Here is a 19,508-nt window from a genome sequence, read left to right on the forward strand (position 1 = left end):
AATGGCTCTGTGAATGTCCTCCCATGTTCTGCCGCTCACTTCCATTCTTTCTGTCATGGGTGCGTGGGATGGAGAAGATTATGGCCGAGTCAAACTGTCCTGTCCAAAGCCGAGGAACACAGTCTCATGCGGTTCTCCAAGTTTTTCTCTTTTTATTACAGTAATAGATATATCAAAAGGTTTACAATTCATCAATCTAACTACTCTTTCTAGGAACTTTTGCCCTAGCTAACACTGACTAAGCATGCGTTTGCAGCTCTCAGACATTGACTCAGCAATGAACCCCTCCCCTGAGTCCACTTAAGTAGGCTTGGCTTTCATGCATAAACGATGGCTCCTCCTTAACTTCATCCACTGGACTTCACATCTCTGAAGCCTCTGAGTGTGAAGTGATGGGGACTGGATCCCAGCCTCCCCCTCCAACTGGTGGGGGCTCATTCATTCATTGGCGATCACTCGTGGGCGAGTAAGATTGTCTTCCAAGATAAGGTCTTTAACAGTGGGTCCATAAGTGACTGTGGAGGCTAATTCTGGATCCTTGAGCCAGGATGACTGAGTCTGTATCCACTGCCCATGTGCCGGTCCATGAGTAGGGGCTTCCGGATTTCACAGTCCTGCCCCCGTTGCCATTCGCCAATCGCCATGGGACTTTTGGTTTGGTTTGGTTTGGTTGGAAGACACCTGTGCATGAATTTATTTTATGGGGGAAGATCGGTGCACAACGATCAACACATAATCTTGACAGAAAAAGGCTTTGATCCAATGGCATGGATACCACGACGATTGGAAGTCTTTTATCTGCTGCAGTCTTTATTCACCTTCACAGCCATTGTAACATACACATTGCTATCCTCTGCCTGTTCTGCAGTTGAGGACATTATTGGATAGTTCTTTGCCTGGTTCCTCTCCCTTGACCTTACCGCCATGGGTGACCCTGCTGGGAGTACATGACTCCTGACGGCATCTCTCATAGGCTTCATTGGAACACACAAGCCCACTCACCACTACAAGGCGACGATCCAGCGAGGTGGGGGCTAACTCTCTGCTCGAACGTGGGAAGCTGTGGGGTGCTTAACTGGGGAATGTCAAGTTGAGAATGCGGCACCTCGGGCATGGGTGAGGGGTGTGTGTCTAATGGAGCAGTCTCTGACAGGACAGTCTCTGACAGTTCAGGTTGCGCTCCAGCAGGGAGGCCAGGAGACTGGGCGCGCTGTGAACTCACCTCACTGCTCGACCCCTCCCTCAGCTCATCGCCCCAGTCCTCAAAGCCGGTATCACCTTTGTCAATGCGTCCCCTCCCAACCTGGGTCACAACAGACTTATAACTTCTCTCAGCCAGAACTGGCAGTACATGAATAAGCAGCTGCTGGAACTCCAGTGTACACCACTGACACCTCTTCCAGACCCCATTTAAAACAATGTTTTTGCAGTGCTCTGATTAGTGATGGGTAACAAGGTATGGGAGCTTCAGTTTTAATTTCCCACAATGCCCTTGAGTGACACACTGGGGGCACTGCAGGAGCATTTCTACTGCTGCCAAGAAAGCTTAGCAGAGCCCACCACCATAGGAAGTGGTCCACCAGAGCGCACACTCAAACCTCTGCTCTCAGCCCTCTTGCTCCTGGGTCAAGATTATTTTCAGAGCTCTGTTTCCTTTCCCAATTGTTGATGGTGGTACTCCAGTCTGGCTGAGCTGCAATCCCTAACAGAGGCATAATCCCAGCCTGCCCATTAAGGAGGGGCTGATCTTACCCCACTTCCCTTTGTAGCTGAAGCAGCTCTTCCACACAGACCCCAGGATTGCTTTGCTGAGTCCCAGATGCAACACTCCCACCTCCAAACCATGCAGTTTCCCACATGGCCCTTTGTCTTGGGGCTTCATGGAGTTCCCAGTCCCAGCTGATCCCTGCTGCTGCCTGCAGACTCTTGGGATGCATCTCCAGGGACACATTTGTGTTCTCATCAGCATACAACAGACTGTAGCCATTTTCCTCCCACTCTCTTCTCTGGGAAAAGCCTTTAAGCCAGTCCATCTCATCTCCTGCCCCAAACTCCAAATCAAAGTCCTGCCACAAGTCCTTATCTGGGTCACCTTCTTCATCTTTACAATCTGCTATTGATATCTCCTAATTATTTTCTGCATCTCTTTGCTCCCTTCGGTTCCCAGGTCTCTCTCTCCAACTCATCCACGCGTGAGAATCTCTAAACACTGCACTTTCCCCAATGCTTCCAGCCATGTTGTGGTAATGCAGGCATAGAGGGCCTGTGGCCTTCCAGATGTTGGACTACAACTCCCGTCATGCTGGCTGGGGCTGATAGGAGCTGGAGCCCAACATCATCCAATTGGGGAAGCCTGCACTAAACTTACACATGTCAGGACAGTATAACAACATATAGTACTTAGTGCTGGTTGAATATAACCTTTTTATTAAGTTTGGTCTGTATGACCCAACCATCTCCCCATTTAAAAGAGGCTAAGTTGCATGTAGTCCATATTTTTCTAAGTACATCTAAGTCGTCCCACCTCCCCCAGTTGGGACAACTGGAATAAAAGTTGAAAATGGAAACCATCAACACTGTGATAAGCAAAAGGTAAGTTTTATTATCTGTTCTTAGGGAAGAGTCAACTGGATCCAGTGAACCATGCTAGTGCCACAAGGCCAAGGAAGGTGGGGGTTCATGTTTCTGAACTCCCCTCTGCCACTTCATGGCAAGCCTCTTTGAAAAACAAGGGGATTTTTAAAGCAATGTGTGATATGGCAGAGGGGTGGGGTGGGCTTCCTATTCAAAGGAAAATCCCACTACGCAGTTGGGCATACCTAGCATAACTCTTTGAATCCTGAACGATATATTGATCTTTACCTTATCATACAGAAACAGAACAAAATGCTTTAAAAATCCTTATAATTTATTTAAAGAGTACTAATAAATCTGGACACCCCACTAACTTTTATAACATTAGGGATCTCTCTTGTGCTCTGTAAAGAGCCTTGCATGGTGCTGGCATAATGACGATGCTGATTCTGGAATAACTAGTTTTTCTCTTTTTACTTGTGGCATTTGAACTCTTATGGCTGAGGCACACTAGACAGGAAGCTTATAAATATATTCAGTGATGCCCAAGGATACGTACTGCAATGCAGGGCATAGTACAGCATTTTTTTAAAAAAAAAAATAGACAAAATGGTAAGGAATGGTTTTGGGAAGCATAAAAATGTTGTTACTAATTTTCTGTGAACTTCTCATTTTTGTCAACTACAACGAAAAACAGACAACCCTTAAAGCAGCCTTCGCAACCTGATGCCCTTCAAATGTTGTTGGACTACAGCTCCCATCAGCCCTAGCCGGCACAGCAGTGCCTTATGAACTATCAGGGAACGAGATACATTGCAGCATCACTGAAACTAAGTTGTGGAGGCAGTCAGAAATCTTGATGAGCCCATTGTATAAGCAGGAATAGCCAACATGGTGCCCTCCAGATGTTTTGGACTACAACTCCCATCAGCCCTAGTTAGTTCGACCAATGGTCATGGCTGAAAGGAATTGAAATCCACAAAATATGAAAGGCACCACATTAGCTACTCCTGGTATAAGCAGATCTAGCTAACAAATAATTTTTTTAATAATTGAGTTCTACATTTCATGTCTCAACAGTGCCATTAATCCCAGACACACAGGGTGTGGGTGGCATGGAGGTGTCCATAGTAAGGCCACAAATTGCAACTAGGACAGAGGGGAGTTATTTGTTTTTGTTTTTAAAGACTCACACACTTCATTGACAATCCCACACTGAGTCTCACCAGCTGGATTAGATTACTTGTCCAGTTTTGTCAATGAATAATTCATTGGGCTATTCTGACAATTCTCTAGTCACATCTGAGTTTCCCACTCTCTGCTTCCTCTTGTATTACATCGAAGTGACAAACCATCTGCTACTGTAAGCTACCTCCCCCAACCCAAAGCCACTTAGGCATTATTCCATCTGGAAAAACTGCCCTTCAACCTTATTAAGAGACAAAGACACCCACTGCAGTGGTGGTAAGTTGTCAATTCTTTATATTAAAACATTTACTTCAAAGAGATCTATCCCACTGGATACAGCTTTCTACTGTTAGTTAACTCTCGCTTCTCACTGAAACAATCTCCTTGCATTTATTGAAAATATTTTACGAAAACAGGGATAGTCAACATGGTGCTCTCCATACGTTGCTGGACTCCCATCATCCCTGACTATTGGCTATGCTGGCTAGGGCTGAGGGGAGGTGGAGTCCAATAACATCTGGAGGGCACCATGTTGACTACTCCTATTCTAGAGGGTCTGCAAAGAATCACATACTTATCCATCAGTGGGCAGATTTCACTGGAAATTGTAAAAGGGGGATTACCTTGTTTTCCCCACTTTAGCCCACTCTAATAGGAGTTGGAGTCTGAACAATAGCTCTCAACCAATTTAAGCATTTAGGACAATAATCAAGGGTAAACAGCCCTAGGGTTGCAATCCAAAAGATCCTTATTCTGAAGCATTCATATTAATATCAACAGGAGTGGAATCCTTAGGTCACTAATAGAAGATTAATAGGGAATGAATCTCTCAAGAAACTCCAGGCTTTTAGTACAAAATCTCTCATCCAAAGAGACCTTTCAAGCAAAATAAACTACAACCAGTGAGGATTCCACCTGTACTCAAAGAACATGCCATCCATTATCACTTTTAACATAGTTCTTTTACCCTGGTCTCTACAGACACAGTTTACCTATCAGTTTTTTCTTGAAGATATTAGCCAAATACTGCCCTTGTGGGGCCACTTGCACACTCCTAAACCTGTGAAACTTAACACCTTTTGGGCTTTTTTTTTTAAATAGTGGTCCCTGATGCCCATGATGATGTATAAAGTCTATAAGGGTTTTTTTAAAAGACAAAGTAAAAAGCCAGTATTTTTTTAATTATAAAAAAACTCTAGTAGTCAGCCATGAAAACAGCAAAGAGTATTGTGGAACCTTAAAAACTAACAGATTTATTGTGGCATGAACTTGCATGTAGTAGAGTTCATGCCACAATAAATCTGTGAGGCTTTTATACCCCAGCTCGTACACGCAATTTCTACTCTAGCTATCTAGTGAATGAGAGATATTACTTCCATCTACTGCTGTTCCCCTTGGTCGATACTAGCACTGCACTTTATGGTGAACTGTTCTACTCGGCAGCAACTGTTGGGAACTGTAGCACTGCAGGAGTATCTATAAAAAGACTACACTTACTAACAGTCAAGCATTCTGATGCAGGTTGCTACTGTCGACGTTTGTGAACGTGGGCGCTGCTGTTGCTGTTGCTGCTATACTGAGAGACTGGCCATACCAGACCGTCTGTTTGAATGTTGAGTGTTTTAACGCCTGTTGCTATTGTTTTAATTGTGGTTTGTGTGAATGCGTTTAAATGAGTTTTATTTGAATGTGTGAGTTTGAATTTATGTGTTGTTGTGAACGGTGTTGTGTGTGAATGAATTTTTCTGAGTATATGAGTACGTGAGTGTGAGTCTTTGTGTATTCTATTATGTGCCTGGGAGAGAGGACCTTGTGCCGAGCGGGGGGACTTTTGGGGGCCCCAATTAATGTAGTGACGGGTAATGGGAGGTATGGTGTTGTGAGGAGAACATGCCAGTTAAGGGGAACTCGTCCCAGACAAGTTGTGCCTGTGCCTTGTTCCGGTCCTCCTCACATCCACAGGATTGTTGGTTATCCTATCAGCCAGCCCTCGGATCTCCAAGTGTTGCTTCTGAACGCCAGGTCGGTACATAATAAAATCTCCCTAGTCCACGACTTAATTGTTGATGAGGGTGCCGACCTGGCATGTGTAACCGAGACCTGGGTGGGTGATCAGGGAGGAGTTACTCTCTCCCAGCTTTGCCCACCTGGGTATATGGTTCAACACTGTGGTAGATCTGAGGGTCGGGGAGGTGGGGTAGCTGTGCCCTATAGGAGTTCTCTCCCGCTCATCAAGCACCCTGTCCAGGTGATGACTGACTTGGAGTGCCTCCACCTTGTGCTGGGTCAAGGAGACAGACTGGGAATACTGTTGGTGTACCGCCCACCCTGCTGCCCAACGGCTTCCCTAACTGAGCTGACAGAGGTAGTCTCGGAGGTACTGCTGAAGTCCCCCAGACTATTGGTTCTGGGAGACTTCAACATCCATGCCGAGGCTGCTTTATCTGGGGCGACTCAGGACTTCATGGCCTCCATGGCAACCATGGGGCTGTCTCAATTTGCTACTGGCCCAACGCATGTGTCGGGGCATACTCTTGATCTGATCTTTGCCACTGGACATGGAGATGGTGACCTGGAGGTGGGGAGTTTTTCATCGACCCCATTGTCATGGACAGATCACTGCTTGTTGAAGTTTAGGCTTACAGCAACCCTCTCCCTCTGCAAGGGTGGGGGACCTATTAAGATGGTCCGACCTCGGAGACTAATGGATCCTCAGGGTTTCCAAAGAGCTCTGGGGGATTTTCCGGCTGATAAGACTGGCGCTCCTGTCGAAGCCCTGGTCGAACTGTGGAATACGGAAATGACCCGGGCCGTGGACACGATCGCTCCTGCACGCCCTCTCCCATGTTGAGCTCATGCAGCTCCGTGGTATACCCCGGAGCTGAGAGTGATGAAACAAGAGAGGAGGAGGCTTGAGTGCAGGAGGCGTACTCCTGACGGATGCAATCACGCCTTGGTAAGTGCCTCTACGAAATTGTATACAGGAGCGGTGAGAGCAGCGAAAAAGCGATATTTCGCTGCCACCATTAAATCATCTCTCAACCGTCCAGCGGAGCTCTTTAGAAATGTCCAAGGGCTTTTACATTCTAGCCCTCAGGATATCAAGAGAACCATCGATAACCCGCTGTAATGAGTTCGCTGGGCACTTCCAAGATAAAATCTTATGCATCCGTCGGGACTTAGACTCCAATATTATGGCAGTTGAACCTAATGAGGTATCCGGAGCACAGTCTTGTCCTCATTTATTGGATGAGTTTCAGTTGGTACAGCTTGAGGAAGTGGACAAGGTACTCGGACTGGTGCGTGCAACCACTTCTGCACTAGATCCTTGCCCTTCTTGGTTAGTGAAAGCTGCCAGGGTTGAAACAGCCGGATGGGCCAGGGAAGTGATAAATGCCTCCTTGAGAGAGGGAGTGGTCCCTAGTCGTCTAAAAGAGGCGGTAGTAAGACCACTCCTGAAGAAACCTTCCTTGGACCCAGATAATTTGAACAACTACAGACTGGTAGCGAACATTCAATTTTTGGGCAAGGTCTTGGAACAGGTGGTTGCCAGCCAGCTCCAGGTGCTCTTGGATGAAACCGATTAACTTGATCCATCTCAATCCGGTTTTAGGCCCAGTTTCGGCACTGAAACGGCCTTGGTCGCCCTGTATGATGACCTATGTCGGGAGAGAGACAGGGGGAGTGTAACTCTGTTGATTCTCCTGGATCTCTCAGCGGCTTTTGATACCATCGACCATGGTATCCTTCTGGAGAGACTCGCGGAGTTGGGAGTTGGAGGTACCGCTTGGAAGTGGCTCTGCTCCTACTTGGTGGATCGTCTCCAGAAGGTAGGGCTTGGGGAGCACTGCTCGATACCCTGGACTCTCCATTGTGGAGTCCCGCAGGGATCGGTTCTGTCCCCCATGCTTTTTAACATCTACATGAAGCCGCTGGGTGCGGTCATTAGGAGTTTTGGAGTGCGTTGTCACCAGTATGCTGATGACACGCAACTCTATTTCTCCTTCTCATCTTCTTCAGGTGAGGCTGTTAATGTGCTGAACCGTTGCCTGGCCGCGATAATGGACTGGATGAGAGCTAATAAACTGAAGCTCAATCCTGACAAGACTGAGACGCTGTTGGTGGGTGCCTTCTCGGCCCAGACGGTGGATGTCCAACCTGTTCTGGATGGGGTTACACTCCCCTTGAAGGAACAGGTTCGTAGCTTGGGGTTTTTTTTCGATCCATTCCTGTCTCTTGAGGCTCAGGTAGCCTCGGTGGCACGGAATGCGTTCTACCACCTTTGGTTGGTAGCCCAGCTACGTCTCTATCTGGACAGCGACGACCTCGCCTCAGTTGTGCATGCTCTGGTAACCTCTAGATTGGGCTACTGCGATGCACTCTACGTGGGGCTGCCTTTGAAAACAGTCCGGAAACTACAGCTAGTGCAAAACGCAGCAGCCAGACTGTTGACGAGGACCAGACGGTCTGCACATATAACACCTGTTCTGGCGCGTTTGCACTGGCTACCTATTTGTTTCCGGGCTAAATTCAAAGTGCTAGTTTTGACTTATAAAGCCTTACACGGTGCGGGACCACAATACCTGGCGGAACGCCTCTCTCGATATGAACCTACCCAATCACTACGTTCAACATCAAAGGCCCTCCTCCGAGCTCCAACTCACAAAGAGGCTCGGAGGGTTGTAACGAGATCAAGGGCCTTTTCAGTGGTGGCCCCCGAACTACGGAATAGTCTCCCTGACGAGGTGCGCCTGGCGCCTACACTTCTATCCTTTCAGTGCCAGGTTAAAACCTTTTTATTTTCCCAGGCATTTTAACATATTTTATTGTTGTTAATATATACCAGGCTGTTAAATACTTAAATGTATGTTTTTAGTGTTTTATTGTCATTTTATTGTATTTTTTGCCTTGTATTCACTTTATGCTGTACACCGCCCTGAGAGCCTCAGGCTTTGGGCGGTATAAAAATCAAATCAAATAAATAAAAATAAATAAAATAAATTACTCTGAAATACCTTTACAGCAAAAACAGAGTAACAAGCTACCCCTCTGACATAGTCAGATGGCATTAATATGCTAGGTCTTTTTACCTTGTTCTAACAAACCTAATGTTTAGCTTTTAATGGGTAAACATATACAATAAATCTTGGCAGAAATACTGAGGAACATCGCTCTAATTGTCCCCACTTACTAGGGATAAGACACTATTTCCATTTCTGTATTTATATATAAAACAAGATCAATGTACACAAACAAATCTAAAACCATTCGATACAGTAACTAAGCCAGTGTTCACCAACCTGTGCTGTTGGGAGATGTACTGCAAAAAGTCTGGAGGGCACCAGGTTGCGGAAGGTTGAACTTAAGCAACACAAAATCAGCCTAAAGCCATCATGGACCAGCATTAAATCAATATGAAAATAGCACTAAACAGCATTTATTAGCCCAAGTTTTGAAAGGTGCTATTTTTCCAAGTTTGGCAACTTCCACAGGTGATATATCTGAGCAGTTTCATCTTGCAATGGATGCAGCTTTGCCTCAGGTGCATATGTGCATAAATGTACGCACATGAACACCAAGGCATCATGCAGTTTCACACGCTGCAGCTGCTGAGATATAATTTGATCTCAATAGCACATTGTAGGATAAATTATATTTTTCTAATTTATCTTTCACTACCACCACCCCAATCTCTTGGCTTTCAGATTAATGGAGGGCAAGATCACTGCAGAGTAAACATACACATTACAGCTGGAGGCTGCTGCAGGGTGTAATAGTGGAGGGGGAAGGGGGTTCTGGCAATACAGCTTGACATGAAAATGGGGGTATTTTAAGTATGCCTCTGTTTTTAATCTAGAAAAAATTGATGGCTTAATCGGAACAGTCAATCAAAGACAATCTACTGTAGCTAAGGTTTGCTTCTTTGGACATAATGCTAAACCATAGCTTGATGTTGTAAGAACAATCCTTGGCAAGCTCGCATTCTCCCCCGCCCCGCCTCCTCTGGCACAGCTGTCAGGAAGAGTTCAGGAGCTTTACATTCCATTTAAGATTCACTGCAGCTTGCAGTGTTATCCAAAACTGGATAAACTTTGGTCAATCCTAACTATGGTTAATGGAAACAAGGGAGAGTCAAACCATTGTTCATGAGGTTGTCTTGTTTTCAGTAACCATAGTTTAGATTAACCACAAATGCAGTTAATCTAAAATGGAAGCAAATGCTTCCAAACTTCTCCTAGCAGCTGCACTGGAGAGGGAATGGGAAGTGGAGGATTCCAAGGCTGTGTCTAGGCTTAGTTCTCATAATGCTAAACTATGATTTAGCATTATGTCTGAACAGGGTCATTATCTCCTCATGTATTCCATTTTTAAGCAGGTGCATTATCAAAACAGGTACATTATTGTAAGTTATCAGGTCACTTATAGAGACTTGCCATTTTTCTGTGAAGTTTTCTGCACTGGTGTTGGCATACACTTTTGTGTTGTTGCCATCTCTGAACTGGTAACTGTTGCTGTATGGTTTGCCTTCACTTTGTCTGCCCAACTTACACCTGACGGAACCAGACGATTAGAAGTCACTGCTGCAGATGGTGTCCTAAGAAAAGGAAGAAGTCATACATATAACATTTTCATTAAGAACAGCCTTCTGTGCATTCTTACATTATCTTTTTCTGGTTCCTCTTGGTTTCCACTGGCTCAACCAAAGCACCAAAATTAACTATTAATGCACAACTTAATACCATCAATCTAAATAAAGATGCATTCACACAACTGTTTCATCACAACAAGCTGATTTTAATCCAGGTGCCCAGAAACTGGGATCTTCAGAGATCCATACAGAGTGAGTTTATGGGGAAAGGCCCAGAACCACGAGGAAAAAAATTGTTGAGGTTTGCCAAACATATGTTTGTTTTTAATCGCAGCATGTATTACCTATTCCTATGAACTACTTTTCCACTTGGTTCTCCATTGCAAAATGACAGCAAAACAAGACAGACCTCTTCCACTTCTCATCCTGGAGCAAATTCCACATTCAGATCTTGCATCCCCAAAGGCTTAGAATGCTCTTGACTGTATGTGTCAAGACAGTGATATTTATAGAATTAAAAATAAGTATCATTCCCTCTCATAGAAAACACAAATGGTGAGTGCTGACAGAAATTGAGCCAAAACAGGAAAACAAGAGGGAGGTATGAGAATGCTCAGGGGAACCCCAAGGTTTGCAGAACAATTAAAAAAACTAAGGGGGGGGAGAGAGAACCCAACCCAAACAGCCCAACGATGATTTGAGCATGCTCAGTAGCCATGCTGAGTTAGTTATAAGAGAAAAATAGAAAACTGCTGCAAATTAAGCTTAGCAATAAAAACTACAGTGAGAAATCCATGACAATGAACAGATATTTTAAAAACATCTCCTTTTTTGCTCTGGAAATCATAAAGGCTTTTCAGTTTCCATACCCGAAGTTCAGACTTCTTCGAGCATTTGACGTTACACTGATTCTGTCAGTTGATGGGCTTGGAATTACATGGCGTCCCGGAGACATCTTCTTTACTTCCCATGCTAGTGAAGTTGGCCTGCAAGTTCAGTATGGAATATTAAATAAAAACTATGCACTGATATCCCTATGTGTATGCAATTGAAATCACACTGTTGGCTGCTGTAAAGCAGAAGTATGAAATGCAAGTAAGTATCCACTGTATATAGTGCAGTACCCAACATGGTGTCTATAAGTTTCACAGTGTCCTCAGACACTGTACTTGAAACTTGCCAAGGCCTCCTGCCCCTCTTAGTGCTTCATTTTATTTTTTAAAATTAGATTTTGGGGCTTTAAAAAAAATGATGGGGCGAGTTGCTTTTTTTTTAGTGGGTGCTGTCTGCTTTTTTGTCTGTGTTTTATTTGTTTTGGGGGTCAGATGCTTTGGCTATTTTGCAGTGTTCTGAGCATCACCAGTTTTTCTTCTGTGAAATAACTATTCTGTGGTGCCCACAACAGATTACAAAATATGCCCTTGGCCCCAAAAGGTTGGGGATCCCTAGTATATAGTTGGCATCCCAAGCTTTTCACCTGGCTAAACTGTCCTTCACTGTCAGAATGCCATAACTCAGCAGCCTTGCAAAACACTTTGGAGGAAAAGCTCTGGCTACATCATGTCGCCAACATGAGGCCTGCTGGATCAGACCAAAGGTCTGTGTAGTCTAAGATCCTGTTTACAGCAGTGCCAGCCATATACTTGTGGGCAGCTCATCAGCAGAGCATAAAGGCAACAGCCCTCCCATTGTTCATTCCCCAGCAACTAGCATTCAGAAGTTTACTACTACAGAATCTAGCCATTCTAATTTATCAGGAGACAAATAGTTAATCAAAACTTTAATAGTATATAAATCAAATACATATAAGATATTGCCTCAGTTTTAGAAATATATATACCTGTGGAAGAGAGCCAGTGTGGTGTAGTGGTTAAGGTGTTGGACTATGACCTGGGAGACCAGGGTTCGAATCCCCACACAGCCATGAAGCTCATTGGGTGACCTTGGGCCAGTCACTGCCTCTTAGCCTCAGAGGGAGGCAATGGTAAGCCCCCTCTGAATATCGCTTACCATGAAAGCCCTCTCCATAGGGTCGCCATAAGTCGGAATCGACTTGAAGGCAGTACAACCAGCAACCATACCTGTGGAAAACTCCTTTAAAATTGAGCCCGCTGGAATGAAATAGCTGTAAATCATCTTTAGAGAAACAATTTGTTTTAAATTATTTCTCATATTCAAACATGCATGTGTTTGATGCTTCTTTCTGACCGATAATAACTTTGATCTAGAAGTCTACATGGAACAGAAGATGAAGATGTGCAAGCAAGACCCATCCCCAAAGTGGAATGTAGAAAGGGCCCCAGGCTGAAATGATGGTGCTCTCTTATACAAAACCATCACAACTTTAGCATGAAAACTAGTCAAAAAGAAGTTGGTTTGCATGATCTAATCCTAGCTTTACAAGCCACAATACAAACAAGGTATGTGGATCTGCATATGGCTCCCACACTTCTCACTTCACACAAACAGGGAAACAAGCCAGGAAGCTGCAGGTAACCATAGGTTCTCATTATATGTGAACAGGGCAGCCCAATCATTAGACACAGTGAGACACCTGCCTCAAGTGGCAGATGCCAGGGGCAGCAGCAGTGCCCCCCATCATTCCCTACCACCTTTAAGATAGCCTGCTCTGTGCCGTCTAAGCTATCCTGCTGCCCTCAGGTTCAGTGAGAGATATTGCCCTAGCACCAGCATTGAAGTAAAATTCAACCACCAGTCCAGCTGGATTCTGCACACGGGCCGAGGGTGTGCCATTTTGTTCTCAGGCAACAAAACATATTGGGCCAGTCCTGCATGTGAATCAGGATCCATGATGGTTAATCACTTCCATGCAATCCAGATTCAGAAGCCAGCTTTTAACCATCGTTAATAAAGGCTGGTTTCCAAATCCCAGCTTCCTTGGTAGCTATTAACCACAGCTCCCAATTCACACATAATGGGAAGTGATGGTTATCTGTGGCTTCCTGGCTTGTTTCCCTTTTCACGTGAAGGAGGGAGTGAAGAGATCTCTGCATTTGAATAACGCTTCTTTTGTTCCTTTTAATCCAGCAGAAAGAGCCACAGCCCTTACTAACCTTTTCTGGAAATACAAATGAATCATTAACAAAAGAAACTTCTAGGTGATCATCTGAGTTAACAGGTTGTAATACCTAGAAGACTAACAACTTCATTGCTGTGTGAGCTTGTGTAAGCAAGCGCCTACAAATTAATAAAACAATAATCCTAATAATTCTCTTACCTAGTGAAATTCACTCAGCACATAGAGTACAGGGACATGCAACAGTGTAGCACTAAATTCTACCTTTTAAAGGACTCAGCTGTAAGGGTCAGTGCAGATATCACAGCTTAACCATGGTCTGGGTTTCAGGGTAGTGCCTCAGATGTCTGTGCTCCATCTTCCCTGTTTGCACAGAGCTTCCCTCTCCTGCACTTCTGGTTCAATTTAGCCACAGGTTTGCTGCAACATCCAAATCAGATAAACTACAGTGAATGCAAAGAGCAGCTTGCCTCCAATTCAAAGCATGCTTTCCCACTGTGGCTTAGATGTAAACTATGAATCAACATACTGTAATCATAGTTTGCCTGATTGGAATGTTGCAGCAAGCCACAGTTATTGCAAACTAGGGAGAGAATAGAAGCACACACACAGGGGAGAACTGCACAACTTGATTGTGGCTGCAATGTGCCAGTATTTGGGCCGCTATCTGGGAGTCATGCAGGTAGAATGAAACAAGGTGCATAATATATAGAAAAGAAACAAGAGTTACATGGAAATATTTTCCTATTACCTGCTTTGGGCATCTGCCTTCTCTAGCTTTTCCTGCAGCTGTATCCAATCAATCAAAGCCTTGAAATCTCGTACATAGTTATCGAGCATCATTAACACCTCCTACAACAGAAGTGTATAAAAAAGATAATCTCATATACAAACCAAAAAAGAGAAATGAAATAAAACAAAGGAGCATTTTTTTGTTTAAAAACCACTTTTTAACAATATTATTCTACATAATATTTAATTTTGTTATAGCTAGACTGGCAAAATATACCTGCTTTTCATTATTTAACAACTCATTTGCTTTTGCAGCCTTTGGGGACAATGCATTTACTGAAGAAAGAGGACTAGGAAGCCATTTTGGAGTTAGTAAGACTAATCAAATAATTCCCGCTGAAACTAACAGTAAAGAGATAGCCATACACAGAGAGAAGAATCCAGGACCAAAAAACCCTATGACGCAGGGTGGGGGGACCTCAGACACACAGGACAAATCTCTATCTGCCCTCAGGAATCTCCTTAGGCTACGTCCTCTTCCCAGGCCACACCCCTCACTAGGCTGGCTCTGTACCTTTCTCAAATGCTTTTACCTGGCTGGGATGTGTCACTGAACAATGATAACACCTTTTGCTTGCCTGCTTGAAGAATGGAGAGAGGTGTGTGTGTGGCGTGTGTTGATAGCGGAGAACCAGTCAGAACCAGTAAAGAAAGTAATAGCAGACGCCTTCGGCAACTTCTGTTAGGAAGAACTTTATTTGCAGCACACAAACAAAATGTAATATCGTAACAGGGATATATGAAAGAACCCCCCAAAAATAACCAGTCATCCTCCAACTGGGAGGGTCGTGATGGCATTCCTCCTATGAAAATCACCCTTCAGGTGAGACCAATGGTCCATTTTCCATAGGAGGAATGCCATCATGCGGGATGTACCAAAGCAACCCATAACAGGGAGGGACCACCCACATGCTAATCATCATTAAGAACCTGTTGCAACACTCGTCTGCCAAAAGAGGCATCAGCAGAAGCATAATGGTCTATTTTATAATGCCTTATAAACGAGTGTGGAGTAGACCAAACTGCAGCTCTGCAAATATCAGCAACAGGATCGTTGGTAGCAAAAGCAGCCGTAGTGGCCGCTGACCTAGTTGAATGAGCTGTTATGCTAGCTGGGACAGGTAGCTGAAGGGACTCATAAGCTAAAGCAATACATGCACGCAACCAGCGGGATAAGGTGGAATTAACTACTTTATGCCCCATAGACCTTGGATGAAAGGATACAAACAGAGACTCAGTCCGTCGTATATCCTGGGTCCTAGACAGGTAGATCTTGAGAGCCCTCCGAACATCCAACGAATGCCAAACCTTCTCGAGGGGATGGTTAGGATTCGGACAAAAGGAAGACAAAACAATGTCCTGGTTGCAATGGAAAACTGAGTCGACCTTGGGGTGGAAGGAAGGATCAGTCTTCAATACAACAGAACCCTTGTGGAAGATACAGAGATGGCGGGCAGATGACAATGCGCCCAGTTCCGACACTCGTCTTGCAGAAGTGATCGCAATCAGGAACAGGACCTTGAAGGACAGCAGACGTAAGGGCACAGTTCTAAGAGGTTCGAACAGAGGGCGTTGTAAAGCCTGCAGAACCTTTGACAGACTCCATGAGGGGAAACGGTGGACTACAGCCGGTGAGCGTAGAGCGGTTCCCCTTAGAAAACGTTTGATGAAGGGGTGCGATGCAATAGGTGCACCAGTGGAGGACACTGAGAGAATTGATGACAGAGTGGATGCATGCCGACGTAAGGTGTTGGGTCTAAGTCCCATCATGAGGCCCCTAAGAAGGTATTGCAACACCTGTTGTATTGTGGCCTGGGAAGGATCGGGGTGCTGGGACTGACACCACCTGGAGAATGCCACCCAAGTATGTTGATAGATACGGGTGGTGGATGGTCTTCTTGAGGCCAAAATAATGTCAATAACAGCGTCAGACAATCCAGCCGACCTCAAATGTCCCCATTCAAAAGCCATGCTGTTAGGTTGAGCCACTTGGGATCCTGATGGCATACTGGGCCCTGGGATAGGAGGTCTGGCCTGACTGGAAGTGGCCAAGGATCCGTCACCAACGCTGCAAGGAGATCCGAGAACCACGGTCGACGGGGCCAATATGGTGCTATCAGAACCAGCTGTGCCCTCTCGCGTCACGCCTTCCTCAAGGTTCTGGCTAACAGTGGTACTGGAGGGAAGGCGTACAAGAGGCCATCTGGCCACGGCAGTGACAGAGCATCCACCGCTTCCGCTGTCGTGTCCAGGTATCGAGCGAAGTACCTGGGTAGCTGGCAATTGCGACTGGAGGCGAACAGGTCGACTGAGAAGACGCCGAAGTGACGCTGGAGAAGATGGAAAACAGTTGGATGAAGTTTCCATTCTCCTGGGAAGACTTGTTGTCTGCTGAGCCAGTCTGCTGTCATGTTCCAAATTCCCGAGATGTTCTGCTTTCAAAGACTGTAGATTTTGTTCTGCCCAGTCGAAGATGAGGTGAGCTAGGTTCTGCAGAGGACAGGACCTGGTCCCCCCTTGTCTGTTTAAATGAGATTTGGCACACGTGTTGTCCGTTCGAATAAGAACATGGTCCAAGGGGAACAGAGACTGAAAATGGAGCAGTGCAAAGTGGACAGCCTTTAACTCCAGCCAATTGATGCTCTGAGTCTGCTCTGCTGCGGTCCAAACCCCCTGAACGAACTGGGAGTTGCAGTGGGCCCCCCAGCCGAGGAGACTGGCATCTGTGGTGATGACAGTCCTGTGGGGTTCTTTGAACGGAGTGCCCTGGGTGAGGTGTTGAACCCTCGTCCACCAGCGAAATGACAGGCGCAGTGCTGAGCTCAGGGAGATCACTTGATGATTTGAGTTGACGATGTCCTGTTGAAAAGGCAGCAAAGCCCACTGAAGCTGGCGAGTATGTGCGCGAGCCCATGGCACAATATGGATGGTGGACACCAACATTCCGAGAGCTCTGGCAAGAAGCATGACATCTGCGGTCGCTTGGCGCATCAGAGATCTTGCGATGTCTGTGACAGCAGTTATGCGGTCTGAGGACAGGAACACCATCGCCTGCTTGGTGTCTAACATCGCCCCTAGATGTAGTAGGCGTTGGGTTGGTTGTAGATGGCTTTTGTAGATGGTAGACCCCTCCAAAGAGATTCCCCAGGGATAACAATGAGTTAAACAAGACAAGACAGAGAAGGGAACATACAGGACTAACACACAAATCTCCCACCCTGTCACACAAAATGCAGAAAAGGCAAAAAACTTATCCTATGAGCTACGCTATCAATGATTTCAAACTAGTTCGGTACGAAGGCAAGAATGAACTGGAGTGTGGGAGGGGCCTGACGCCCCTAGTCTTGACTTCAAAAACATTCTTGCCTTCGGACGATAGGTGGAGCTACTACCCGCATGATGGCATTCCTCCTATGGAAAATAAACCAACAACAACAATACTCATTTATAGTCAGTTTATTATACAGCCACGAGAATGGCTGTATACTATAGCCACATGGATTTGTTATGTTACCAAATTCTTCCAAGCTCCGTATGAAGTGGATTGGACTGTGAAACACCAACCCAAATTGTGTTTGCATTTTGACAAATTTGTAGGGCAGTACAATATCTCAGAGAGTAGGTCAAGTCTCCTGCTCCCTTGGTGCATTCACTATAGCCACCCAATTTCCCTGCTTTTTAAAGTTTGATAGAAATATCTGCTGGCTGTAGGTAGGTTCAAGATGTTTTGCCTATTAGTAAATTAACAATAAAAACTCTTTAAATAGGTGACAGAACATTCTCTTACTTCTCCAAGATGCTGCCCTTATTGCTTACATCAGAGGTTTTGAAACTGTGTCCCAGGCAACCTAGTTGTTTCTCAGAAGCTTGTTAGTAAGAAGATGAATAATGTTAGACAAGCTTCTCTGAAAGACAGATTGCCCACTACTGATCTTTTGATATGTCAAGGTTAGTGTTCATGCAAAGTCATGATGGGACATAACAAACTTAAACAGTGTTCCTTATGTACTGAGACATGGACAGACTGCTGGCTTGCAATACCTCGTTTAAAACATTATATACATCAAAGCCTCAGGGGCCACCAGCTACAGCAAATCACACAATGACAATTCTTCACATACCTGTTGCATTTCATGACTCATAAAATCGGATGATCTGCCCATATAACTGCTAAGTTTTATTTATGACATATGTTTTGCTTCATCTAGCTATTAGGAAATTTTAGTTAATGTTGTATTTGTATTGTTTTTATGTAAACCACATAGAGATTTTTATTACGTAGTATGTTTTATAATACATTAACAAATAATACTTTATTTTGGGAAGGGGAAGTGAATCAACTCATCCATCCCAGCATTTCCAGGTTGCTACCACTTAAGGGTGAGATACTTATCTTGCAACGCAATCCTATCCACATTTCCTTGTAAGCAAGTCATACCGTTTTCAATGGTGATCATTCCCAGGTAACTATGCATAGGATTACAGACAGAGTATCTGCAACTCTGAGAATTTCAGAGAAAAAAGGACTTTGAAACAAAGATATCAAACAATTACTTTCAAAGTTAAAAGAACTGTGAATTCCTCCACCTGTTACTACCAAAGGCTTTTTAAAAATGAACAGTGGGGCCCACTTTGCCCAGCAGACACTGCATAATGAGGGGGGGGGAAACTAAGTGAATTTATACACTGGATTTTCCACAAATATGTTGTGCTCAAAGGGGTTCACAGAAAATAGATAATTAAGGTACAATATTAGCACAATAGCCATAATACATTATATAAACATTATAATACACTACAGTGACAACAGTTCAACCATTGAGAGTTAATTTTTTTAAAAAACGAAGTTTAAATGAGCACAAAATATACCTAATAGGTCAATTAAAAGTACGACACTGACGTCGTCAACATAATACCCAGATTAAGCAATCTATTAGTTTTGTATTAAGAGAGCCAACTTTCCCAAGTCAACTTAGCAGCAAAAGAGGAAAATATTTTTTTTAAATATAGACTTCCCTTAGCAGCAGACTCCAAGCAAGCCAGACTAAGCATATTATACCACTATATCCAAATGCAGCAAAAATATCCAGCTGAAAGCCCTACTTTAGCTACTAGGTCCGCTATAGGCAATTCATGTAGTGCACAAGCATAGCAAGTTTATTATTTATCATTTATTATAAGTTCCCTGTAAAGACTGTAATTTACATTATTAAGGAGAGGGGAATAAAGATCTACTAGATTGATACTAATTTATATGATCTGAATAGTGCCACTTCATATGACTGTGTGTGTTTTTTTCATCTTGCGCAGAAACAATGGGCTTACAAG

General features: G+C 44.5%; 1 protein-coding gene across 2 annotated transcripts in view; it reads right to left on the bottom strand.

The window, feature by feature from the left end:
• Positions 1–19,508, bottom strand: part of SCAPER (S-phase cyclin A associated protein in the ER) — a 306,133-nt gene that overhangs the window by 231,543 nt on the left and 55,082 nt on the right. For both annotated transcript variants that reach the window (XM_061595510.1, XM_061595511.1), the window contains exons 6-8: positions 14,140–14,240; positions 11,221–11,337; positions 10,197–10,357 (exon numbers count right to left, since the gene is read on the bottom strand). In XM_061595510.1, coding sequence (XP_061451494.1) covers positions 10,197–10,357; positions 11,221–11,337; positions 14,140–14,240 — 379 coding nt within the window. The remainder of the gene's footprint in view (positions 1–10,196; positions 10,358–11,220; positions 11,338–14,139; positions 14,241–19,508) is intronic.

Source organism: Rhineura floridana, chromosome 14, assembly GCF_030035675.1.
Source record: "Rhineura floridana isolate rRhiFlo1 chromosome 14, rRhiFlo1.hap2, whole genome shotgun sequence".
Taxonomy (NCBI): Eukaryota; Metazoa; Chordata; class Lepidosauria; order Squamata; family Rhineuridae; genus Rhineura; species Rhineura floridana.